Raw genomic sequence first — 27,210 nt, forward strand, 5'->3', positions numbered from 1 at the left:
GTAAATTTTTATTGAGGCAGATCCAAAAAAAAAAAAAAAAAAAGGAACTTCTAGCATAAGAGGAGAGGATGAGCTTGATGGGGTCACTTGAGGAAGCAGTCAGCCTGGGGGATGAATGGGACATTGAACTTCCGAAGGGGCCCAGGAGAGGAGGTGAGAGACGCCCTGGAAAGGGGGGCAGGAAGCAGGAGATGTGTTGAAGGCAAAGACAACAAAGACAACCTTTGCTTGGGGGCTGGCAGCAGCTGCTGTGATAGCAAGACTTTTTTTCATGGGGTGCACCATCAGGTCTAGTTTGAAAAACTACACTCTTTTGTCTTTCCTCATTTGGTGCAAGCGTTCCACTTTTGGCTCATCCAAGCTGGTTTCCCAGTGTAAATATCCCTCCCTCCAGCCCTACTTCAACCCTAATGTAGGAAGGGATGGGGGAAAAGAAGAAAGTAGAGCTCCCCCGTCCATCCGTCCGGTCCATCCCGGAGTCACGACCCAGGGGAAGCAACCCCCAGGCGAGAGCGGCCCGACCCATGCCCGCACGGCTGTCCCTGTTCTCCCTCCTCTTGCTCCCTTTCCTGGGAAGCTGAGTTACTATGGACTTACACAGCTTCCCTGTCAAAGGTTTTGGGAACAGAGAGCCCTCAAATGCCATGGAGCTGTCAGAACTTTTTCTGTTTTCCATTCTTTCTCAGTCAATGCTTAACAAAATTAGGTTTAATATTTGTGTCCCCTCATTGACCACAAATTCCATATGAGCAGACATTATGTCCTGATAGGATTTAGAGCAGGCTACCCCAGATTATGGCACCTTGGCATATTGAAAAATTTAAGATGTAGGAATTTGAAAAACAACAGGTCTCTCTGACCACTCCCTTCTTCCCTGAAGCAGGTCATAAGACGCTGTAGGACAGGAAACAGTTTTTCTCAACTCTCTTAGGATCTCTGGCTGGGTCTGAAAATTAAACAGACAAAGATTAACAGGAGAAAAGTATACAAATATATTTCATGTAAGTTTTACATGGCATGGGAGCTTTCATAAGGAAATGAGGACCCAAAGAACCACATCTGTGTGCTTTTATGCTGGTTCAGCGAGGAGTGGGCAGGCACGGAGGAATATGACGGGTTAAGGAGCAGGAGGTAAGGGTGGTAAAGCGGGGGAAGCTCAGCAAGACCTGTGTGTTCAGAGTCTTCTGTGTCCCTCCACCTTTGGAGATAAGGATGTTGCTTTCCTCCAGTTGTAGGGAGGCAGCTCCCACGTGAGGGTTTTATGACCTGTTTCAGGGCAGAAGGGCAATGGGCAGAGGAGGTCACAGTCATCTTCCTGCTTCTGCTGTTTTCTCAAACTTCCTCTGCTTAAAATATTCAACAAGCCAAGGTGACATATTTTGGGGGAACATGTCCTGAACCCATCAGCCCTCCTTTGAGAAGTGCCCTCTCATACCTGGAAAAGAGGAACTTCCTTATCTCAGAAGATGGAGGGATACTGAGCAGACCCTGAATGAATAGTCCTTGCTAAGTTTCCTTCAGTTTACTACCCTTAACTCACACCCTTTGTCCTGTTCTGTTTCCCACAACTTTCCACCTGACATCAAATCTGTTATAACAACATTCAGGTTTAACCACTTCTGCAGGTGTTCATTTCCTTAGGAAGTCTCTGTGTCCTGTGAAACTTACATGAAATAAATCTGTATGCTTTCCTCCTGTTGATCTGTCTTTGCCAGTCTAATTTACAGGGCTGCAGTTGGAGAATCTAAGATGGGTAGAGGAAGAGAATTCTTCCTCCCCTATGTTCTCTTGCTTACAGTCGTGTCTTGTGTGTGTGTAGAACAGTGCCTTGTGCAGAACAGGTGCTCAGAAAATGTTTACTAAGTGAATGTGCGAACAAGGGAGGGTGGGGAGGAGGTTATAGACTTTTGGTGCAGATCTGTTAGAAAAACTTCTGGCACTTCCAGTGGTTTCGGAGGTTCATGGCACTGGGGGGTTGTGAAGTCTAATTTCACCTAAAAATGTAAAACTTCACTGTTTCCTGATAAAGGCCCAGGTTCTCTTCCGCTGAATCAGGCATTCCAGAGCCACGGTGAACTGGAAGTCACAGTCTTAATATGTTGCAACTCCTTTATTTCCCCACCTCTTGAGTCTGGACTTGCCTCATGACTTTATTTGACCAATAAAAGTGGCAGAAGTGATTCTGAGTTGGTTTCAAGAGGCGAATAGCTTCCACTTTCATGCTCTGGGAGTGCTGTGCTTTCATGTAGGTGAGCTCAGGCTAGACAACAGGGTGATGATGGTAAGCCTTGTGCATGGATGGTGCTCATACCTGTGAGACTCAATAAGGACGTGAGGACAGATTAGAAACACGTTCACTAGAGAAAAGGCAGACTATGTAGGAACAGATACAGGTAATTGGTAGATGGACTGTTGAGGCCAAATGCAAGATTTCTCTTCAGTTGCTATTTCCCATGAAACAAGAAGTAAGAGTCGGCAGGCAGGCGAGGAATTTCCAGGAGAAAGAGCGTGTGAACAGCCGTCCAAGTGAGTGGGTGAGTAATTTGACAGGAAAATGAAGTCCAGTTGCTCAGCAGCACCAAAGATCTCCTTGATGTTTATGATCATTAAATTGAGTAATGTCAGCATGCTAGTTTGTTTTTTCTCCAGCCACATTTACTTGCTCAAGAGCAGTTCCAGAGTAGATGGAGAGTTGGGGCTTTTCCAGACAGGGACAGAGGAGGTAGGGCTAAGGAGGAGGAGGCTTAGCTACCACAGAGTAGCTAAAATGATGGAACACGGAATCTATGCTGGGTAAAGAGGGAAGTGTGAATAAGAGCAGACGAGTAGGAAAAAGGAGAGAGTTCTGTTGAAGGTGAAGAATTGCTGACACTAGGAAGGGTGAGCTGGAATGTTAGGAGGAGGTAATTCAAGTGGGCTGCTTAAAATGCACAGAGTGGAGGGCACAAAGTTATTAGTAATTAGTAAGGTCAAGGTTGTGATCCTGGTAATGGGTGGCTGAGTTGGTGGGAGTGAGAAACCGAGAGGTTGCATAGGCATTGCAGGAATCATCTATGTGGATATTGAAATCACCATGAGTTATCAATTGAGCCAAGAGTATTACTGGCTGTTATTTCTGCTTGAACACGGCAAAAGATCTTAACTCCTTGAACTTTTCATTCAGAGCGCTCACCACAGTTTGTGTTCGTCGGGTGATTATTTGACAGTAAACGGCACTGATAGTCTGTTTTGCTTACTGCCTGACATATAGTTGGCGCTCAAAGGCAGGATGAATAAATACTATTCCAGCTATGGAACAAATGTAATAAATTATAGCACCAACGTGTTTCGCATGAATGGAAAAGCAAGACTCCACAAGGGCGGGTTTTTTGTCTGTTGTACTCCCTGCTGATTTCCTGGTTCTTGGAACAGTTCCCGGCACATATTAGGTGCTCAATAAATATTGTATGAGGCATGAACGGCCTTCAGCACCCACCGCGCCTGCGCTAGATGTCCGAGGCTCAGGCGAACCCTGGCGCTCTGCGCCTGCGCGGTGTGTGCCTGCGCAGCGCCCAGACCGGCTCTGGAGGCTGCTTTGCCGCATTAGGTTTGAGCCCTACAGGACCCTGTAGCAGCTGGGCTGCGGCGCCATCCCGGCTTCCACCTCGGCGTTCCCACGCCTCCTCAGCCGGGCTCTCCCCCTCCACGTCAGGGCCGGGACCTTCGCGATGGCGGCTCAGAAGATAAATGAGGGGTTGGAGCACCTCGCCAAAGCAGAGAAATAGTGAGTGAGAGACTCAGACGTGGGCTTCTGTCCCGGCGGTGCGTCCGCGCCGCACGCCGACCTAGTCTGGGAATTGGAGGGAGGGCGCGGGAGAGCGAGTCGGGAAGGCGGTGGATTCCCGTGGGCTCCGGCCTGGGGGCCGGGGCGGGGCCTGCTGCACCCCCGGAAGCGGACTTGGTTCCCCCCCGCCGGAAGTTGTCCCCGCTGCCTTCTGGGGTCTGTGGGCTGGAGGCTCTGCTGCTTTTGGTCGGGGCACTCCGGACTGGATGACTAGTTGAGGGGACTGCTCTGTGCATTGTGGTTCAGCAGCATTCCTGAGCTCTACCTAGTAGATGCCCGCAGCACCTCTCCTCCCTCTTCACGACAACCAAAACTGACGCCTGGGGGAGAAAATCGCGTTGTTGAGAACCAGCGCTCTGAAAGACCCCCGTGTTGGGAAGGGGTCTACAGATGTACCCTGAAAATTCCGCGGGGGTCTCTTGTCGTGTCCCATATACGGTTCCTGGGGGGTGCGCTTCCTTAGTCATCTTACGTGTTCTCCCAGCTTCTGATACGGCACGTATCAACAAATATTTGCGAAATTGAACTGATCCTTTCCCAGTCAGTCCTTTGAAAGATCCCGTCCATTCTCAGTGTCATTATTGCAACGAATTTTTACCCGGCAGTTACAGAAAATGAAAAGTCTACAGGGTGCCATGTGTTAGATGCTTTACATACCTGATCTGAGACCTTTACAACTTTCGACATACAGAAGAGGAGGTGAGGCCTGGACAAGCCTTATGATGATTTGCCCAAGGCTGCACAGTTGGCAGCGCCAGTTTTTGAACGGTGGGGAAAAAATCAAGTTCTTTCTGTTGTACCGTATTACTTTTTCCAGGCAGTGTGTAAGGTACTGGAGCTTTTTTGGTGCAGGAGATTCCGACAACAAGCTTACTTTTTTTTTACTGCGAGCAAACATAAAGTTATCATTAGAATAGTGCATTTAATAAGGACCATAATAAAGTTGTGTTAACTTTGCTTTAGTAGCTCAGGGGGAGAAGTTTATTTTGTCTGGAAAAATTTAGGAAGATTTCCCAGAGATGATTTCTGAGCAGGGCCTGGAAAATACGAATTTTTTTAGAAGGTACATCCTGTGAGATAGAATCTATGTACAGGGTGTTGTATGTGCACAGGTCTGAAGATATGCTGGGAGAAGAGTTAATGTAGAGTAGTTGCAGTGCCAGGGGGTGAACTAGAGCAGTTGGGGCCGGACCGTGAAGAGGCTGCCCTTCTGATGGTCCTGGAACCTTAGCTTTTCTAGGGATCATATAACCAGTGGGACCTGGTTAGGTTTATTTTTGGTGAAGGAAATGTGGCCACAAAGTGGAGAATGTACAGCAGGAGAGAAAAGTGAGACCGTTGGCATATGCAGCAAGCGTATATTTGACCCAGCCCCTGGAGTTATTGAGGTAACCAAAAGTAGTCCTTTACTCAGGAGCTTAGAATTCACAGGCAGGCATACAAGTCCACAGAAGAGTAAAGGTAAGATATTAAATGTTGGAATAGAGGTAAGGAAAAATTAATATCCTCAAGGTGGGGGGAATGGAAGGGGAGGGCAGGCAGGAAATGTGACTTTCCATGAGGGGTTAGTAGACTCACGATGAGGGTCCGAATTAAGGTAACAATACAAGGGGTGCCTGGGTGGCTCTACCTTCAACTCAGGTCATGATTCCGGGGTCAGCAGGGTGTCTGTTTCTCCCTCTGCCCCTTCCACTGCTCATGCTCACTCTCTGTCTCTGAAATAAATAAAATCTTAAAAAAAAAAATAAAGTAACAGTACAATGGGCAGAATTGGATGACTTCTGTCAGATACAAATGGTAAGCTTTAATGACTTGACTGGATATGGAGGGAAAAGCTTGACTCTTAGGTTTCTCATTTGGGAGATGAAGTAGAGGAGCGACCTTCAGCTAAGATAGGGGATATTGAGGCATGAACATGTTGGGTGGGGTAGGGCTAGGGCAGGCAGTGTTGGAGTCAGGCTTGAGTGTGTCATGTTTGAAGTGCCTCTAGACAGAGTTGTCAGTAGATGACAGGAAAAATGGGCCAGGAGCTTAGGAGAGAAGATGGGGTTTTTCTCTGTTTTCTAATGATAATATGGTTCAGTATTGCCAGGTGGTTTTGTAATTTTAATCGATTCCTTCAAGCAAATGGTAGTTTTGTGGGTTTTGGTCCTATGGAAATTGATCTGTTGGCCTCAACAGAATTTCCTTGTTGACTTAACCAAAATACCAAAAACACTAACAGGTAGAGCAATTCAATTAACCAGCGTGCCTTCTCTCTCCCTCCTTTTTTTTTTTTTTTTTTTGAGATTTTATTTATTTATTTGACAGAGAGGCAGCAAGAGAGGGAACACAAGCAGGGGGAGTGGGAGAGGGAGAAGCAGGCCTCCCACTGAGCAGGGAGCCTGATGCGGGGCTCAATCCCAGAATGCTGGGTTCATGACCTGAGCCGAAGGCAGACGCTTAACGACTGAGCCACCCAGGCGCCCCTTCTCTCTTTCTTATTAGAGGTGTTTAGTTGACTGGGAATGATTTGCTATATTTTTAAATCTCTAGTTCTTTCCATGTGTAGCACCTTAGACAACTGAATAAGTGTATTGTGTTTTGGGTGGGATTTAAGAAATTGTGTTAATATACAGAATATAATGAACCCTGTAGGGTAGGGGTGGGGGATTAGAATTTGTCTTACTTCAGTACTTTCCCAGTTTTGTGGATTAGACAGACTACAATTTAAGGATTTTATTTTTCTGAAGTGTAATATTCTTGGTAAGCTTAAAAAATTGCTCACATGTTTGGATCCTAGTATATATGCAAACACAAATGTTAAATATATTTTTTTTAAAAGATTGGCAGAGACAGAACAAGCAGAGGAAGTAGGAGAGGTGGAGGCAGTCTCCCCACTGAGCAGGGTGATCTCTGCTGGACTCCATCCCAGGACCCTGGCATCATGACCTGAGCCGATGGCAGACACTTAACCGACTGAGCCACCCAGACGTCTTGTTAAATACATTTAATTGGCAAAAAATGTTGCTTAAAAATTCGGGTTTCTGGGCAGTTCACACAACTGTCACAAAACGAAGGCATATTTCTGAGGGCTCTTGGGGATTCCCCCGTCTTTCAGTTCAGGTGCTGCTGTGAAGCATCTTAATGGTGTTAGTTGTAAGCAGGCGTTCACTAATTGAATTGAAATTTACAATTTAAGATGGCATTTATTTAGCAATTCTTATGCACACCTAAGTCTGACAGTCACTGGGTTACTTTAAACCGAAAGTCTGAAATTATTTTTAAAAAGAAATAAAGTAAAATATTGAAGAAAGGGCAAGTAAGGTAGGGACTCAAAATTGATGGTCCTTTGCTTTGGCACCTGAGAAACCAGTAGTGATCCTGGAAAGCAGATTCTTTTGTTTTCATAACATCCTCATCTTTCTGGCTGTCCTTCCTGTTCACTGGTGGCTAATTCTCAGCCTGGTTTGCTGACTCCCTGTGTTGTTGCTCTGAATGTTTGTATTCTGTAGTCTTGTGGCTCACTCTCTAAGATCTCCCTGGCGGATCTTAACTAGGCCCTTGGTGTGGCATATGCCGGTGGCTCCTTAGTTAGTACCTCTAGCCTCTCCTGAGCTTCAGTCTCACAGATCCAGCGGCTTGCTTGAGGCCGTACTTCAGAGGGTCTCCAGCTTTAATGCACCTCAGGGCTTGTTATACTCTGATTGCTGCTGCCACGCCGGAGTTTGTGGTTCTGTGGGGCGGGGGGGGGGAGTGGGAGGGAGGGAGGAGAGTTTACATTTCTAGTACATTTCCTGGTAATGCTGGTCTGGGAGCCATGCATTGAGAATTTCTTCTGTACTTCATTATTATACAGACATTTCAAAAGGAGAAAACCACATCTGTGATAGAGGGAAAATGGCGAGATTGTATTTCATTGTAAATAAATTTGGTGGTGGCGGGTGAGATGGGGACTTTGTGCCCAGTGTCTTTTGTGAATCACCTACAGAGCCATTAAAGCAGGATTCTGACTTATAAGTGTGGTTGGAACTTCTGTTAAACGTGTCTTCTTTTCATTTTAGCCTGAAAACTGGTTTTTTAAAATGGAAACCAGATTATGACAGTGCTGCTTCTGAATATGGAAAAGCAGGTATGTGTGATGATAGCCCTGTGACTCCAATATGTAGTCTTAACATTCACCTCGGCAGAATACTTACACTAAATGCATTCTCTGAGATTTTAATAGTTAAACAAACGTGCCCAAGCCCTTGCTTTTTTCCACTTGTTATTTTCAGATGTGTTGAGGGCTGAGTTAGAGATCCAGTGACCTGCAGCTCTCTCCTGACAGCAGAAGTGGGTAGGGTTGGAAGTACATATTTGCAGGTTTTTCGCATTGTTCGAGTATTCTTGAACTTTAGTCAATTGCATACTTTTTCCAGGAGTTTTTGCCATATGCCTCTATTATACTACCTGTAATTAAATAAAGATTTTTCTTTGTTAACTTTTTATTTTTTAATTTAGCCTTATTCTGAGCAGGTCTGCAAATCCTGTGTTTTTTTTTTTTCAAGAACTGCACTTTTGAGATATGCCGATAAATGTTTGTGAAGTGCTAAGCTATATAAATATTTGAATAGATTTATCTGTCTATAAGATAAAAATGATCTGCAATATACAACAGAGAAGAACCTTTCTAAAAATTTAGCATTTAATTGTGGAATGGTAGCTTTCAGCATATGCACGATTATTTTGGATTCAAAGCATAATGCAGTTTTTGAAGTACTCTGACCACATTTGCAGTTGTGTTTCAGCCATAGCTTAGATCACATTTGCTAGCCTAATATAGAGACCACCTACGTAATGTGCTTTTGATAGACTAGTTTCAGTATATCACCAAAGAATAAAGAAATCAGGTAAATAGAAAGCTAATGAGTCTTTAGCACTTTTATTTAAATCCTGACTAAATTCTGTCTGTCAAATTATGCAAATTATTTGTCATATTTAAAAGGAAAATTATTAGAAGTTCAAATTTCACGTAGATTCTATGGCCACCTTGTACAAGAACACTTTTGTAACTGGAGGGCACAACATTTTGCAAATCTCGTGAGGGAAATTTATTACCGGTTTGTTTTATAAGTATCTGAGACCATGAGCTGCTTTCTTAAATGCATATTTCAGGTCATATTTTCCCTTTAAGTCATCCTTTATTTTCTTTAGGGGGTTATGCAAAATATATTTAATCATTAAAATAAATTTTTTAAAAAGCAAAATGTAGAAGTCCAGGGATGAAAATAGTTCGTTTATTTTCAACATTTTATTAAAGAGAATTTTAAGAGTTTGATTTTAACAGATTTTTTTTTTTTTTTACAGTATCCTTTTTTACTTATTTGTAAACCCTTGGCAAGTTTTCCAAAATCTGGAAGATCCTATTTTAGGGCCACTCCTTATTGTTTTGCTCTGACGATGACACGTTTACAACAGGGAGCAATATATTTTTGCTCTTCGGAAAGTGGAGATGTCATTTTCATAGAAACCTACTAAACAGTATAAAAGCTTTATTTAAAAGAAATGCATTATTAATGTTTTAGGCATTTATTTAAAGATTGTGCCAAAAAGAGGGCTTGTTGTACAAATGTTGAATATGTTTATTGGTCTTCCGTTTCTAAATAATTTGAAAGCTGGAATAAGCTGTAACTAAAGCACTATTTTTATTATTGAATGTAAAACTGGTGAAGTAAGGTACTGTCTTATGACAGGACCTGTTATTTGGGCTTATTGGTTTTACCGATACCGTCTTGTTTCTCAAAGCTTAGGTGCTGCTGTTAAAAAGACTTGGTTTTGAGTGGAAGTGGCACTGATTTATTGCCAGTAGTCTACAGTTTAACAAAACAAAACACCAGACTTTTGAAAGTCCTTCTAAGTTATCGGTAATCAAAAAAATTGTAAGAGAATTCCTTAGAAAAAAGTAGCACTGTATAAAACTTCTTACGTATTTGATTAAAATAAGGATATTTTCTAATGCTTCCCACATGATGCGGATTTTGGTAATGATTCATTTGAAGTTTTTTAACAGTGGATTAGAAAGTCTGTTGTTGTTGTTGTTCTGTTTCAGCTGTTGCTTTTAAAAATGCCAAACAGTTTGAGCAAGCAAAAGATGCCTGCCTGAGAGAAGCTGTCGCCCATGAGAACAACAGGGCGTATCTTTTTCAACCTTTACAAAGAAATTCAACAATTTGATAATTTGGACGGAAACTCATTATTTTGTTTTGTTATAAATTTGCTACATGTGGACTACAATGCTATTAAATTAGAAGATGATTAGAAAAATTTCTGTATTTTTAGACTCCGAAGGAGCATTTACAGAGACTTTTAATCATACGGTTCACCCTGTTTTGCAGAGCTATATTTGAGAGTTTATTTCTGTTGTTTCTGCATTTGCTTGATGCTGGTTTTCCTTGGGATGAAGTTAGGGAAATACATAGGTGCTGAAGAATGAAACAGTAGTTGCAGGTATTAGAAATGTATAAACTGCTCAATAAATATTTTTAAAATACAGTCTTTCTTAGGTATTTGAAAAAAGATTTTTAAGTAGTTTAAAACAATAAATTTTCCTGAGGTATTTTAAAACTTACTAAGTAAAAGATGTCTATTTTATCTCATTTTCAAATTATGGCTGTAATAATTTTGCATTGCAGTGATACTTTTCAGATTAATGGGCAGTGGAAATAGCTTAAAAATCTCGTATTTTGTCAGTGTTTTTGTGAATTATGTAGTTGTGAGAGACATCAACAGGCGTAAAATGATTGCTTCATCTGTTTCTAAGATTTGTCTTTTGGAACCAACTAGGCAGTTGACATTGTTTTTTAAATAATAGATCTCTAGAAACTGTTGATTTGGTTTTTTTCCTTAATTTTGACTTTGTTACATCCATTCAGCCTTTTTCATGCTGCCAAGTAAGTAAATATTTTCCATGTTTTCATGTATTTGGAGATTGTTTTAAATGTTGTTTTTCCTTAGGTCAGTAAATTTTTCCTAAGTTATAAATCCATAAATAGTGAACTATTTTATATTGATTTAAATAAAATCATCATTTCCATTTGTATTGGTCTTTACCTGACCCTTAGAAACTAAGTCACTCCTAACTAAGATGTACAGTGTTTACATTCAGCTCACCAAATATTTTTAGGACCATTTCCTTCAATAACCTATGAAAAAACAAGTCAGTTAGAATCTTTTTTTCTCTTTCTTGATAGTCAGTAGTACTTGTGGAGAGAAATAGTCTTTCTCCTGCTTTTGTGGAGAGTATTTACATGTTTCAAAACTTGGATTTAGGTTTGTCAGAAAGTCCTTTAACCTTTCTGAGTTTACTTAATTTTGCATCTGCAAAATAAAATCCCTTTCACTCAGATGTCTGTTGTTTCCAAGGCAATATTGCCCACAAAAAGAAAAAGAAGAAAAAAAGTGTTATTAAAAGCCTAAAGCAATATATAGTGCCTGAGCCAGTTTTAATTGACATAACTTCTTCTGTCTGTGGTAGAAAGTTTCTCCTCCCCGTTATTTCATTAACATCTCATCTGAGAAATTGTGTTCTCTTTGCAGAGCTTATGAACAAGCTGGCATGATGTTGAAGGTCAGTAATGTGCCACAGCTGTTCTGTAGGTAAAATGAATTAATGACTACAAGGTGTTAAAGTAAATTTGTGTGCAGGTTGGGAAGTCTCCTAGCTGTAAGGCGAGCGGGGCTAAGATTTCTTATCCAAAGTAATGCTAATTGGACCCAAGCGCACATTGTATGTGTCTTAAGATAGGGAGTTTTAAATGTGAAATTTAAGAGAATGTATTGAACAACAAGTTTCTAAGCTTTATAACCAGGAGAGTGTTGCTAGACAAAAAGCTATGTGAGAGATTTCCTTACTTCTGAGAACTTCAGGATATTTTATTTTATTTTATTTTTAAAGATTTTATTTATTTATTTGACAGAGATAGAGACAGCCAGCGAGAGAGGGAACACAAGCAGGGGGAGTGGGAGAGGAAGAAGCAGGCTCATAGCGGAGGAGCCTGATGTGGGGCTCGATCCCAGATCTCCGGGATCACGCCCTGAGCCGAAGGCAGACGCTTAACCGCTCTGCCACCCAGGCGCCCCTGGACATTTTAACATAGTAAAAATTTACAAGTATATGTATTTTTTACTACCATTGGGTTATAGAAAGAAGAGATTTTTTGCTTATTTTATAAAAGTGGGCATTGGAGAGAACCTTAGACCTAAGCCATTGCTATTTAATTCTGGTTCTTGTTGAATGGAATAGTTTGGCTCATGTGCCTGAGCCATTTTTCATATTTCTGCCTCTTAAAAGCAGGTTGGGAATTAATATCCTGTTGTGGTAAGAAAAACATGTTACTTTATGACAGTTTATGACATTCACTCTCAAAGTATGCCAAGTAGCAATTGAAATCAAACATTTACTTTCCATTTTTATGTTCCCTAATGTAGTAAAAGCTGTTTGAATTATTTATTATAAAGCTTTAAGAACTCACACTTTAGTAAAACTCGGTTTTTTTTTTTCCTGTACTTTTATAATCTTGCTGATTTTTTTTAAGTGAATACATGCTCATTGTAGAACATGTAGAAACTGGAAAGACCAAAAAATGTTAGTAATGTATTTAGGGTTTTTTTCTTGTGTTTTCCTGAGCACATACATTTTCACATATAAACACGCACAAATTGAGAAAATGCTCTGCATAACGTTATCCTGCTCTTTACATTTAACTTTTTAATGCAGATTTTCTACTGTCATTTAAAAAATTACTTTCATAATGTATGTCAATGGTTTTAAGAATTTTCATAGCCAGGAATTCCATTTCTGTGACTCTCTTGTAAACAAAGAGATAGCAAAGATTTATGTGTAAAAATGTTTATTGCATATTGCTTAACAAAAATGGCAGTTATCTAAATTTTTAATTATAAAATATTTAAATTATGATGCTTCCTTATAAGAAACTGTTACATAGCCATTGAAATAAAGCTTTTCTGGATAAAACATGTAACCAGCTTGATATTAGGTGATGCAGATCAGGTTATCAGCAACAGTTTCTTAGCAACTAGAATTTCTTTATAGCCGAAGGAGCCAGGTATCTGCCCTGACCTTCTGTTGTCCCATTCCCCCTTGAGAGCTGGAAGCTCCCAGATGGCTCTTGTCATCTTGGTGTACTTTGTGTCTATTATTAGGATACATTCCTTTAAAGTACAAAAATGCTAGAACACTATAATATGTAATCCTCAGCTTCAGTTTATATTCTAACAGCTGCGCTAAAGACTTGAGTCTCCATCAAGAGATATTATTTAGACATAATTTCCGTTGCTGTAGTATCTGTTTAATTTGAGGAATTGAAGGCAGTACTTTGAAAGAAGGAAAAATAAATCTAGTGGATAGGGGAAAAGACAAGAGAAAATGCTTTCTGGCATGCTCTTATGTTTAAATTAAATGCCTTTGGACAGTCCTTAGCAGCATTCGGGGTCCTGAGCTACGTGGCCCATTGTTAATTCTGTGGGTTCAAATTTCCATCAGATTGTCATACAGACCTTCACATTCATCCCCCAGCAAGGCTTAGGGAGTGATAGAATGTAGGAGGCAGAGTGTAGGACACGGCTTGTTGGAGCAACCTCTGGCTCTGGCATTTTACAGCTATTAGATTTTGTATCCTGTTTGCTCCACAGAAGTGGTAAGGTGACTAAGGCACACGAACCACTGAAAATAGGCATATTTTTATTTTCTTCTTGATGATTTTGTCATGTTACAAGAACATGGGGAAGAATATAAAATAGTGTAACTTTTAAGAAGGCAGCCCATCCTCTTTTACTCCATAGCTAAATAATAAAAAAACTTACATATGGAAATCAGTAAGAATGAGACCAGCAAGTTTGGTATCCTAAAGGATTTGTCAATTCAGGGAGGGACTGGATAGTCAGACTTGGAAACAACCCTTGAGGTGTCAGCGCGGAGCCTACTTTAAGATCTGCGATGGCAACCCTAAGTAGATAATGTCTGTAAACTTTATGTCTAGCTTTTAAGTGACTTTTGTTCCTTTTTTAAGAAGAGTTTTGATTTGGAGATAAGGACCACAGGATGCTGAGACCTATGATTTCATAGTAAGACACAGAGTTAATGTGTTGGTGACACTCGTCTTGGAAGAGGGCTGCAGACTCAGATGAGCTTGACGTGGGGAGTGACTGGCGTGCAGGAGGCAGGCCCGGGTGTGGAGGGCAGCCAGGAGTGGGGAGAAACGCGGCCACTGCCAGGAGGCACCGTGCTTCCCGGGACAGCTGCTGCTCAGCCCCAACCCACTATCGCCATGTGGAAACTCGAGCCCGCTGATGCCACAGCTTGTGGTCTTTTTTAAAAGTAGGAAGCCGTAGAACAGAACCTTGTAAAAGGATCTAATTTAAAAGTACTGAAGGTTGGGGCGCCTGGGTAGCGCAGTCGTTAAAGCGTCTGCCTTCGGCTCAGGGCGTGATCCTGGCGTTCCGGGATCGAGTCCCACATCAGGCTCCTCCTCGGCTGGGAGCCTGCTTCTTCCTCTCCTGCTCCCCCTGCTTGTGTTCCCTCTCTCGCTGGCTGTCTCTCTGTCACATAAATAAATAAAATCTTTAAAGAAAAATAAAATAAAATAAAAGTACTGAAAGAAGATGCACTTGGAAATGAGGTACAGCCCTTCAGCTGCCGGTTCGCAGCGTTTGGCATAAGCTTCATATGTAGTAGGGACTCAGTAAATGCTCAAAGAATTTATAAATCTTAGAAAACAGTTAAGAGCAAGTGTTTTGGATTTACCATTTATAGAGATTTTCTGAAACTCTAAAGTGGTGATGAACTCTGTGTAGAAATTAACTGATTAACTTTTTAGTTTGGCTAAATGAAGTCTGATGGGGAAGAGTAACCATGTGAAGGCATTTTGTCTTAAATACATTTGTCGTATAACATTTTGAATCATCTACCTTCATGAATTAGGAATAAAATGAATTTCAGATTTTTAATTCTGCATTTAAGTTGATGGATTTACTGATCTGTGCTGTATCCTTTGCCTGAAGGAGATGCAGAAACTCCCCGAGGCCGTTCAGCTGATTGAGAAAGCCAGCATGATGTACCTAGAGAACGGCACCCCCGACACAGCAGCCATGGCCCTGGAGCGGGCCGGCAAGTGAGTGTGGCCACAGCTCTCTGCATGGAAGCCGTTTGTCTTAATAAACGTCCTTTGAAAAGCAAATTTCCTATTTCTCATATGAGTCCCATTTTCTTGTCTAATATAGGCTTATAGAAAATGTAGATCCAGAAAAGGCTGTACAGTTATATCAACAGACAGCTAATGTGTTTGAAGTAAGTTTGAATTCGATTTTTTTCCTTTAAGTATACTTAGAATGTTTAGATTCAGAACACGTAGGAAAATAAGAGAAATGCAGTGACTGCTTTTTAAAATTTTTCTGTGCTCAAAATTGAACTGTGTTTTTTTTTTATTAATAAAATGGATTAACAGCTTTTGGTATTTCCCCCCTGCCACCTTGATCGAGTGCTGTTACTTGTTTATCAAATAACTATTGGGAGGGAAAAAAACATTCCTAGATTAAAGCAGCCAATATTCTCTTTCCTTTGATTCCTTCAGAATGAGGAACGCTTACGACAGGCGGTTGAATTACTAGGAAAAGCCTCCAGACTGCTGGTACGAGGACGCAGGTAGGATTTCCAAAACTGTGTTCCTGTGTATCCGGGTAAGCCTCCAGTCCACATTTGGAACTGTGAAGTAATTTGGGGAATGGCTTGTTAATCTTTTTGGTATAAGCCATAGGCATACCAGCCTGCCTAGTAGAAAGAGTGATGTCTACAAGATGGAATATTGAATTAAATATCAAAAGATTTGCTGTTTTTCTAAATCTGATGCCAAAATGTTTCATGCATTGTGCTTTTATTGGTTAAAACCTGGCTCAGCAGCATGAGAGCAGTTTTCTTGATATGTTACTTGGTTAGGTTATAATGTGTTTTGCTTGAGGAGAAATAGCTATATAGGCATAAGTAACAAGATAGCCTAAGTGCTCACCCATGAAAATTGACAGGTTCTCGCCAAATAGTGTCATTAAATAGGGTGTTTGGTATTTATTTTTTCACCCTTTAAACATATGACTTAAGGCATAAATAGTTGGACTCCAGAAACCTAGAATCCTATTGGCGTTTCCTTTGTTTTTTACTTTACCTTAATTTAAGCTTAGTAAACATTTTCTGTCACTAATAAAATTCTCTTTGCCATGATGTTGTTTGGTAGTATTTAAGGTAAACACACTTAGAAAACTTTTAAGTCTGAAGGTAGATCTTTTCATTAAAATTTGCCCCTAGTTCCCCAGTGACAGAAAAGACGTAAGATAATTTTGTGAAGGAACGAAAAAACAAAAGACTGAAGAATCTATTGACCCCTTTCTAAGACTGAATTAAATGTCTTCATGAAGACTACCGATTCTAAAATATAATTCAAACAGGCTTAAAGTAACATCAGAATAAAGAATAAAATTAATAACTCTTGCATGTTGTTTATAAGACCTTTTATTGATTCGGTTTTTTTTGTTGGTCTAAATGGAGTAGTATTTTTTATTTTGTTTTAAATTAGGACTTTTATATTAAACCATGAGGCAGAATTTAATTTATACATATCGGCTTTGGGTCATTACCTTTATTTGTCTTAATTCTCTTGGCTTCCTAGAAATCCAAACAACTCTGGCAGTTCTCAGCTTATAAATGGTGGTATAGTAAGTTCAGGTTAGTCCCTGAAAGTGTTTCTTTCTTTCTTCCTTTCTCTTTCCTCCCTCCCTCCCTTCCTTCCTTCCTTCCTTCCTTCCTTCCTTCCTTCCTTCCTTCTTTTTTGAGAGAGAGACAGAGATAGCGAACGAGAGAATGAGCGAGGAGAGGGAGAAGCAGGCTTCCTGCTGAGCAGAGCCCAACATGGGGCTCAATCCCAGGACCCTGAGATCAAGACCTGAGCCGAAGGCAGACGCTGCCCAGGCTCCCCCCGGAAGGGTTTCTTACAAAACCAGAGATGCTTGTGGTGATGATCCCAGGTGTTGCAGAAGAGGTGAACTATAAGATAGTACCTAGAGTCTGACCCTTTGAGCAGGGTCTTGCACTTACAGAAACAGAATGGCGCCCTGGGCTGTACTCATTCTAGGGCAGACAGGCATGTTCAGGCATACTTTGACCCCCTTTTCTCATCCACTCCCCTAATGGTCCTCCCCCAAGGCCCCCAGTGCTTTCTTAGGGCCCAAGGGCTCTTAACCACTGAAGGCCTAAGAAGCAGAAATTGGAGGTAGGGGCAGAAAGTAAGGTTCCCCCACCCCCACCCCATTTAGGCATGGGCTCTGCTTCAGCTTCCCTAGGGTCTTTCTGCTTTTGTATCTATTCCCTTTCTGTTTTCCAGACTGAGATTTTCTAAAGCTGGGTTGTAGGGGGAGTAGCAAGGGGGAGGAGGAGGCCAGGACCTCCCCAGGAGGGCAGCTGAGCAGCATTTTCCAGTTACATAGGCATGTTCCTCTGGAAAGCTCCACCGTGGAGTGGTGACCACTGTCATTCCCAGAAGTTCCTGGTGGGTTGTGACGTGTGTAATGAGAAACCGTTTTTCTAGAACAAATACCAAGTTTTCTTCCCAGTCGTGGAGAGTGGTATAGAGATGCTGGAAAGGTAGACATTTAGAAATCTAGGGCAACCGGTGCATCTTTTATTTACTTCATGAATTTGTTTTATTGCTTTTTTCTAGCTTTTTAGTAAAAATGCATTGAAAAATGATAGTATTTCATGCAGTGTTTTGAACAAAAATTTTATGGAAATAAGTTGTATAACGATATAAAAATTGATTTAAATTTATTAGGAGTGTTAAGGAATTTGATATTTGAAAACTACCACTGGGTGCAGATAGTATGAAAGAATTAAAAGTCAGCTGTCACAGTAGTGCTATCATGAATTTTTGTAGTCAGTACAGAAAAACCTGGAGGATTTTTATTAATAGATAGCCGGGAAAATTTATGTGATATTTGAATATTTTGAATATATGTTTTCATTATAATCTGAATTGGGGCTGCCGTTTGTCTAAAAGAAAACAGTAATTTTGTATGTTTATAAGAACATCTAATAGGGTATAGCATGGAATTTTAAATTTTATGTTTGTTGCATTGACATAATATGCTTATTTTTACAGTAATATTTAATCCTAACTTAACAATAGTCTATATCTTAGTATAGCAAAATTAAATAACCTATTTAATATGTTTGTATTAGTCTCCTGCTCTTCCCCCATTTCTGGAGAGCCATAATTCAAAAGTGAGTCAGAGTTAATTAGGTTGCATCTGCGAGGCCTTGAATCAGTCCCACACCAGGGCCCTTGTTCCCTCCCTGAAAAGGCCTTTCCAGTTGATCTGACTTAACAAGGAGACGTACATTTCTGTGCCTTCCAGAGAAGTTCTGTGGCAGCTGAGCTGGTTGGCAGCACTGTGTGGTTGGCACTCAGTGAACCAAATCCAGAGCTTTCCAGAGCTTTGTCATGATTTCCAACAAGGAGGAGAATCTGACTTCTCTGTCTTGTGACCACCCCCACCCCCACCCGACTCTCTACTTGTAAGGCTCTCAGACTCTAGCCAGTTGACTGAGACAGTCACTACATTCTAAATTCAGGGAGGCCTGGGTGTGTATATATGGAGTAGGTACTAGTTAAGCATAATCACTAGGTTTCTGTCTTGCATAATTTTGTCCTGTCCATTGTGATGCCAAGGTTTATTGGGGTGATAAGCTTAGTTGGCAATATGATGAATTGGCTGAAAAGTTTTGTAGGTAGTTAAAAATATGTTCTGGACTTCAGGAGGCAGTTGGGGCCAGAGGAGTTGTTTTGAGGGAGGTGAGGGAGATGACTGTTGAAAGCTGGGTTGAGTGAAGTCCTATGACAGTTTCCTGTCATAGCCACATAATTTTTGTGGGGCTTATTACATTTTATTTTATTTTTGAATTATAGGAAGATAAAAACAATTGATTCTCTTTTTAGCAAAACCAAATGCATTTTATTTTGTTAGGAGTATTAAGAATTACCTCTGGGTTTCATTATAATAAATTATGAATAATTTCCTGGATACAGTTGGCTTTATGTGTCAATTTCATGGACTTTTAGCCAAGTTGATCGATTTTTTTATTACATATAAATATACAGTATTTCTCTTAGATGGCTGTTTTGCTAGCTCGCTGTTAGCACATGGAAATGCTATTTTTATGCCAAGGAAATAAGTCATCTGAGAAGAATGCAGCCTTTATAGTTAAATATGTGAAAAACTTAAAACATTAAGATTCCTACTAGAATGATGTAACCTGGATATTACGGTCACCGAATGTTCTGGTGTAATGTTTTTTATAAAATGGAGTCTGGGATAAATTCATGGTTCTAATTACAGATGATACAGATATATATATAATCCCCCATACTAATTTCCTTTTCTATATGACAAATAACCACAAACCTAGCGGCTTAAAACAATATCACTTACTGTCTCACAGATCTGCAGGTTAGAAGTCCAGGCCCAGTATAGCTGGGTCCTGTGCTTAGAGTCTCACCAGGCTGTCCAGTATGACTGCAGTCTCATTCTAGGCTCGCTGGTTGTTGGCAGGATTCCTTTCTTTGCAGCTGTAGGAGGCACACCCATGTTTTCTTGTTAGCTATTGGCTAGGGGCAGTTCTCAGCTCTAGAGTTCTAGTTCTCAGCTGCTGTAGTTCCTTGACTTGTGCCCTCTGGATGGTTTATAAGATGGTAGTTTGCTGCTTCTTCAGGGCTGGTGAGAGCACGTCTCTCTTGACTTTCAATCTCTGATCTTTTCGAGAGCTCATTGATTAGGTCAGGCCCATCCACACATTCTCTCTGCCTCACTTGAAGTCAGTTGATTAGTATCCTCACAAGAGCGAGTTCCATCATATTCAGAGGTTGTGCCCACGTTCAAGATGAGACTATCCAAGGAGTGTATATGAGGAGCAAGAATCTTGGGGAACAATCTTAGAAGTCTGCTACCATGCCCAGTGTATAAACTGGCTCTGCTCCCAGAATTTAGCAAGTTGATCTTTGGAAATCCAGAATGCATTTCTCCAGTGAGCCTTATTGTATGAGATAGTGAGTTACCAGGGCACGACCCACATAAATTCAGTTTAATTCATATGAGTTAAACCAAGCCAATACTGTCTGTGTGTGCACGCACGTGCTCATGCATACACGCATCCATGTGCACAGATCTTTTTAAAAGATAATTGTTAACATACAGAAAAGTGTAGTATAACATTTTTATATTTTAATTTGGGTTATGAAACAGCTTTTTCCCCCACTGCATCCTAACAGTGCAGACTGCTTGCCATTTTGGCTTTTGGGGTGAGAGAGATGGGTGAGGTCTACACACTTCCTTTAGACACAGGTTGGATGCCAGGAAGAGAGTCCCAGGACAGGGGCACGATACACCTGTATGAAGAGGTGAGTTGCTGCTTAGGGTGTGCTGGGCTTGAGGTTGGGGAAAGGGAAGGGCGAGGGCTTTGGAGGATTGGGGGAACAGGGTTAGCGATGCCTTTCCTCTTCTTCCTGCCACCTGAATGGGATGGAAGAAAACGAAAATGGGTGGTGAGACTTCTTCAAAACAGGTGAATGGTGAGGATGAAAGGTGGCAGGAAGGATGTTTTCTCTGGGTCACTGAGGCAGCAGTGGAGCATATGGCGGTGAGGACAGAGTGGGGGAAGGAATTCTCCAGCAGGCAGACAGTGCTCTTGGGGTGTCTGGATGGCTTTAGTGGAAGGAAAGAACTCTGGGATGATTAAATCAGAGCTTTTCTAATACTTCACACAAAAGTTTGCAGAGCAGTTTGTTGAATCGGTAGATGCTCATTAATGGATGGTCTCTACCAGACTTAAACTGCTCCGTTTGAAGCATCCTTAAGTTCTGCTTTTTGTCTGTCTGCTTGATGCATGAACGGGCAAATCAAGAGTTTAAAAGATAAGCCGGATGTGCAGAGCTCATGGAAACTGTGTTGTAGAGCAGTTGCTAAAAATACCTGACGCCTTCTTTTTTTTGCTAGAATCCGTAGTATCAAATAGAAGAGTTATCTCTGCTTTAGATTATTTAGAGCTGCCTTATGTGACATTTCTTTGTTTTGTCTTTAGGTTTGATGAGGCAGCACTTTCTATCCAGAAAGAAAAAAATATTTATAAGGAGATTGAGAATTATCCAACTTGTTATAAGGTATATTTTTAAAAAGTACTTATTTTTGGCTTCACATTTGTTAATTTTTCATATTGGTATAACTGTGTATGTAAGACTGCATTCCATGGATATTTTAAAAAATAATTTCGGCCAAGATGGAGTAAGCCCGCTATTGCCTATCTTTCCTGCTGATTACAACTTAAAACTTCTGGACAAACTTCTGAGAAAAGTAAAAGCAGGAGGAGTGAGCACTTGGAGAAGCAGCCAGTACGGGAGCGGGTTTCCCTGTCGCTCTTGCGGCCTTGCTTGAGAGAAACCCCCAGTCACAGAGCTGGGCGGCAGAGGCTCCAGCAGCTAAAATGCCCAAGGAACCTGTCTATCCAAAGTTTCTAACTGGAGAGACTGGGAAAAGCAGCTCCGTTGTCTTCCTCTTGTTCTCCCCTGGCTTTGCTCTGAGGGTGAGCCCTAGTCATGGAGCAGCGGCTGTGATGGTGGAGCAGCAGATAAAACAACCCAAGAGGCTGAGTCTCTTTGGTCAGAGGAGCTAGGACAATGAGCTGAGAGCAAGGGGAAAAACCCAGGAAGGAGGGAAAGGGAATCCCCCTGACTGTGGGTGTGAGCAGGTGCCCACACGAGTCCCGGGGTTACTCTCCAGCTGTGCGTGTGGCGGACAGACTCAGAGCAGCAGAGCATAGGCTTTGAGAGCTGCAGTGATTTGATCACTGCCTGGGACTCAGAGCCCCCCAGCAGAGCTCTTGCTTAGGGCTGAGGCCTGGCAGCGGGCGGAGACACTGAAGACTAGAGCTGCTGCCCACCCTTGTGGACAGAACATGCATCTGAGCCTGCCTACTGGAGTCCCTGCTGAAAACCTCCACACTCTCCTGAGAATTCTAGGAGAGTCTATTCAGCAGAGCACCTAGTGTCCAGGATACAGCCCCAAAGCACTCAACATAGGAAGTCAGGAAAATAGGTCCAGTTCCCAAGAGAAGACAACTGGTGCCAACCCAGAGAAGACCCAGATGTGGAAATTACCAGGTCACAGGTTTGAAGCCACTATCTTAACTATTCCATGAGGTGCAAAGGTAAACAGATGAATGGACAAAAGGACTGTGTTTTTGTTTTGTTTTGTTTTAAAAAGAAACTAAAAATGAACTAAATGAAAATTTTGGAACAGAAAAAGCAAATGTCCGTAGTAGAATACTGGATGAACTTAATCTGATGATGGAGATGGTAAAAGATTCAGTGAACTTAAGGACAGATTGATAAAAGTCATCTGAAAAATTAAAAAAATGATGGAAGAACACTTTTTGAAGAGCTGTTTGCCAATAAGATCTTATTAATGGCTTTGTTGGCTTATAAATGGTATTCTTATTATCTAAAGTTTTTATTTGTTCACCTTTTTCCTAGTATTTCTTTAAGAATTCCAAAGTATTGTGGAGTCATGGGACTCCACTCTACAGATAGTTAAGAGACGTTTTCTTTACGGCATGTGGTGGTTGTGTGCTGAGTTGTGTTGTTCAGTGTGGTCCTCAGACTGGCAGTGTCGGGACCACCTGGGAGCAGAGTCTCAGGCTTGCCTCGGACCCCCCAAATCACAGTCTTGTTTAACTGGCCCCAGAGTGGTTCGTGTGCGCGGTAGAGTGTGGGATGTGCTGCTTGCCGCAGGGTATTCTCCCTCGCGTGTCCTGTGGCGGTTACTAAGAATTGACCAATCTCTGTAGGCAAACCAAGACTCTAACAGTTAAATTCCAGATGTCAGGAAGTTGACTTTACTAATAAATAGATGTCAGTTTGGACCATAATCCCCTCTTTTGTTCTAGAAAACAATTGCCCAAGTCCTAGTTCATCTCCACAGAAATGACTACGTGGCTGCCGAGAGGTGTGTCAGGGAGAGCTACAGGTAAGATGTTGGCAGCCCTGTCATGACTTGCGGTGTTAACATTTCTGTTTCTCAGTGTAAGATCCCTGCTCAGACAGCTCTTCTTGGCCATGAAGCTAGTTTTGGTTTTTAATAAATTTCATAGTGGTAGGAGGACTTGCCTACTGTTTCAGCAGGATTTTTACAAGTTGTGATCTTCCCTGTGTTTTTCTCCTGGGGATTTAATGGGAATGAATGACTAGAATGATTTTGTTCCATTTGTCTTCTGAGAAAAAAAGAACCAAAAAAAGAGTGAAGAAATATTCTCAGGTTGCATTACAGGAAGGCCATTTCTTGTTGGAGGTAGTTAAAATGACTGGTCCAGTCGGGGCGCTGTTGACATTTCAGGCTGCCTAATTCCTTGTTCTCAGGGTGGTCCTGTGCATTCTGGGATGTCCGCTAGCCGCGTGTTCACAGCTATTGGCAAACATCTGCGGGGGGGGGTGGGAGGCAGAAGCCCCAGGGCAGGTGGAGCTGTGTGACCCGTGCTTGCTGTAGCATCCCAGGGTTCAGCGGGAGTGAAGACTGTGCTGCGCTGGAGCAGCTTCTCGAAGGCTATGACCAGCAGGACCAAGACCAGGTGTCCGAGGTCTGCAACTCGCCACTTTTCAAGTACATGGACAATGATGTAAGTGGCCTTTTGTCCTTCCTCTTGACAGGTGGAGGCTTCTAGTGAGACAATTTTTCTCGTATGGACTTGTGAGATTTCCCCCTCTATTTTTTACCTCCAGCCACTGCCTACAAAGGAATGTGGCATTGGCACTGAACTTCACTGTTCAGACTGTTGAGATGTCAGTCATGGGGATTTACAGCTGTCTATGTAGCCATCTAATGGTGTTGACTCTATGTGTAGTTTTTAATTGACCTTCATTTCTCAGCCTCTCCTACTACCGCTTGATCTCTGTAGCTTGCTTAGTTTAAGCGTATTTTAGGCTTCACTGTTTGAAAGAGGCTCATCAGGTGGTGGCCTCTGTAATTAGATAGGCTTGTGGGAGGCCCACTTCTGCGACAGCTGCTTGTGTGATGCACGTTAGTCATGAACTCTGGAAGCCTCTGTTAACTCAACTGTAAGAATGGAGCAGCTGGTCCCTGTCTTGCCAGCCTGTCCTGCTGCATGTGGGAATAGAGTGGTCTGCATGTGGGAAAGGGCTTCACACAGCGCTGTATACAGAACGTGAGCTGTGACTGTGGCTTTCCCTTCTCAGTAGATTTCTGAGCCCCTGTTCATTTGATTTGCTGTCAGATCAGCTTGAGACCTTCAGGGTTTTTTTTTATAATGATGTATTCTATAGAAGAAATCCGTTTTTTCCCCCCAGATAAAATCTTACATAGGCTTTTTGTAAGTCTGATTATTTTTAAAGAATTTGTCCCCAGCTTAGCTCTTGTCATTTACTCAGCAGCTCTTTATTTTGTAGGCACTGCAAGTGTTACTTAACTAATTGTGTCCTGATTATCTCCAATTCCTAAGTGTGGCGTATAACTGATACTTTTTACCAGTTGTGTACCTGTCACGTCACGGTCACGAGCCATGGGATGGCCATGCACTATTGAATTTTGTTGTGGTGGTTTTTCCATCTAAATGGTAGTACTGGTTTTCCTGAGGTAGAAAATGAAGCTCTGTCTCTTATAGATAGCTGCTGTTGACACATGGCATATTGAGATTCGGGTTATCTGTCTTCTGAGAACATGCTTTGTCATTGACAGTATGCTAAGCTGGGCCTGAGTTTGGTGGTTCCAGGAGGCGGAATCAAGAAGAAAGCTGCAGCACCGCAGGCTAAGTCCGAAGGTGCCACTGCCCCCACCGCGGAGGAAGACGAAGATGAGTATGCAGGAGGCCTGTGCTAGAATCTTGCTTTGCCACAGAAAGGAAGAGAAGAATCCTGACATTGCCATTCACAGACTTGGACCTTGTCTAAGGGGATACAGACTTCACTGCAGTCATGGTTTTGAAAATGCTAATAAAGACTCATGTTTAGTCATCATTTCCCTAAGTCACCCATCGTACCCACTGCGTGAGAACACTTTTTTTTCTTTCCATAAGAGCCTTTCTAAGACACCAGCAGGAATTAACAGAAAAATATACTGTCACATTTTAATACAGTTGATTTTTAAATTTACAAGCCACAAATTGTGTTCTAAACAAAAGGGACACTAGGCATAGAAATTCTTTTCTCTTGGACTTTTGTGATTTGTTAGAGAATTTGCCTTGCGTTTTATTTAATAATTGCTGCTAAAAGTGAAGTTTACTGAGTTAAACAAAGTAGTATTTTAAACTTTCGTTTTGAAAAGAAAGTTTATCCCCAGTGATATTAAATGCATTTAAATGATCAAATCTTTTAATCTTTTCAGAGGTAAGACTGGGGCAGGATGCTGTTTTGAGCCTTACAATATTGTTTAGCCCAATAAAAGGTACATTTAAAGTCTTATGTGTAAATTGAAAGTTTTGAAGCTATATTCAGCTCCTTTCTGAAATACATTTTTTCCACCTAAAAAAACACAGCGGCTCTCCCCAAATGTCTTTGGTTCTTGGCTAAATGGGAACTCATGAGGACTATTATTGTGCATTCTAACCAAGAGATAATGTTCCTATCGATCTAGAATATAGACCTTTCTTCCCTCCAGAATAATTTCTGATTCATCTAGAGCTGCCACGGGACAGTAACATGACACAGGGAACACTGTGTACACCACAGATCCGTAGCTGAAAGGGAAGAAGTGTTTCTGAAGTACTTCTGGTGAGAGGACTGTGCTGCCGATATATGAGTCCTTGTAGGTATTCCTGAAAGGTTATTTGTGAAGCATTCCTTGTTCACCCATGTAGCTCAGCGCCATCTCCAAATCCGTTCATTGAAAAGAGGCGCCCGTCGGCAGCGTGCCTGCTGCGGGCAGTGCCACCCGGCGTGGTCTCCGGGCCACGCGGCCCATCGGTCTCCTCACAGAGCCGGCCTTCTGCAAGGGCACGTGCGCAGCTGGCTGCTCCCGGAGACACCAAGGCCCGTCGTGATGCCTGGTTCTAGCCACAGCGCGTTCTGAGGGCGAGGAGGGCTTGGCCAGGATGGCATCGTCTGTGGCGGTGCGCTTGGCTCAGTGGCGGAAGGGTCAGAAGTCTTTATTGAAGATCGGATTTAAAACACAAATTTGATGCTTTGATTCCTCAAGTTACTTGCATAGTTCTGCAGTTGGCAGCTCATTTTCAGTGACTGTATGGAGATGAACTTCGAACATCTAGTGGGGCTGCATCTAGACGTTTGTACTGAATGGCACACTGATACTTCTGAGAGCAGCCCTTGCGCGCTTCAGATCCAGTCGGAAACTTCGGGAGTCTTGTGTTCATGCTCATGTGAGCTAAGCAACCATCTGTCTAAACAGATAAGCAGCACTTAAAAGGTATTTCAGACCATTTGTTTATAGACTACATTACCCATTGCAGCCTTGGAAGAGCTGTTAAGTTTTATCTATTAAAAAACAGTGATTCAGTGCATTCTGTATCAGCAGGGCAGCTGACCCTTCACAACATGAAAGGTTCTGTTTCTTTCAAGTGCAGCCTCTTCCCCTCTCCCTGCCCGCACTTAGCAACTAACGAGCAGGACTTGGGGATATTTCTTTGATGTCAGGGTTATTCTGTGCGGTGTCCAGGAAAGAGCCCTTGTTCCATCTTTATGCATTTTATTTTTCCATGTACAGAAGTCTTTATCCTGAGAGTGTGGTCAGAAGTGGGAAACGTGTGTTTACAACAGAAAAAGCTTTTCCAGAACTCGTGTCATCACTTTTACCAAAGTGGAAGCCTGCATGTATGTGCTCAGAATCGAATACTCAATGTTCCACTATATTGTAAGTGAATTCAATCTAGAAATATATTTAATATATTGAATTTATTTGTATATATGCAGAGTATTATGGTATTTGTGTATGGAATCTGTGCTTCCTATTTTTTCCAGTTCTTTGATGAGTAAATATTAAATGTGTTGTTATGGAAATGTAGATTATTGCTTCTATGGGAAGATAATTATGAAAATAAAATCTGAAACTATGTAATACGATTTATTCCTATTACTCATTTTGTTTTGCTTATTTCCTTTTTTCCAAGGGCACATTCCTAATTATTTATGTGATTCCAGTTGTATTACACAAGAATGGAATTTTGTTCTCTTAAGTTGTGTGTTCTGTTCTTTGGGAGTAAGTTAAGTACCTTTAGGAGTTATTTTAAACTATCTGAGCTTTTTAAGATACTGATCACCCAGTTACTACTATCTGCTACTTGGTGAGATGGAAGA

General features: G+C 41.7%; 1 protein-coding gene across 1 annotated transcript; it reads left to right on the forward strand.

Annotated features, from left to right (window-relative positions):
- Positions 1–3,581: 3,581 nt before the first annotated feature.
- NAPG (NSF attachment protein gamma) lies at positions 3,582–26,976 on the forward strand. The gene is made up of 12 exons (XM_045793885.2): positions 3,582–3,763; positions 7,867–7,934; positions 9,894–9,978; positions 10,717–10,734; positions 11,381–11,411; positions 14,864–14,973; positions 15,083–15,149; positions 15,433–15,503; positions 20,979–21,057; positions 22,839–22,918; positions 23,435–23,564; positions 24,641–26,976. Exons 1-12 carry the CDS (start codon positions 3,708–3,710, stop codon positions 24,779–24,781), a joined length of 936 nt encoding a protein of 311 aa, XP_045649841.1. The 5' UTR covers positions 3,582–3,707; the 3' UTR covers positions 24,782–26,976.
- Positions 26,977–27,210: the final 234 nt, after the last annotated feature.

Source organism: Ursus americanus, chromosome 19 (genome assembly GCF_024610735.1).
Source record: "Ursus americanus isolate L20-20 chromosome 19, mUrsAme1.1.p, whole genome shotgun sequence".
Lineage (NCBI taxonomy): Eukaryota > Metazoa > Chordata > Mammalia > Carnivora > Ursidae > Ursus > Ursus americanus.

Coding starts and splice junctions, on each gene's coding strand:
- NAPG (XM_045793885.2), top strand. CDS start 3,708: ATGGCGGCTCAGAAGATAAATGAGGGGTTGGAGCACCTCGCCAAAGCA. Junction 3,764..7,866: donor CTCGCCAAAGCAGAGAAATA/GTGAGTGAGAGA, acceptor TTTTCATTTTAG/CCTGAAAACTGGTTTTTTAA. Junction 11,412..14,863: donor AAGCTGGCATGATGTTGAAG/GTCAGTAATGTG, acceptor CTTTGCCTGAAG/GAGATGCAGAAACTCCCCGA.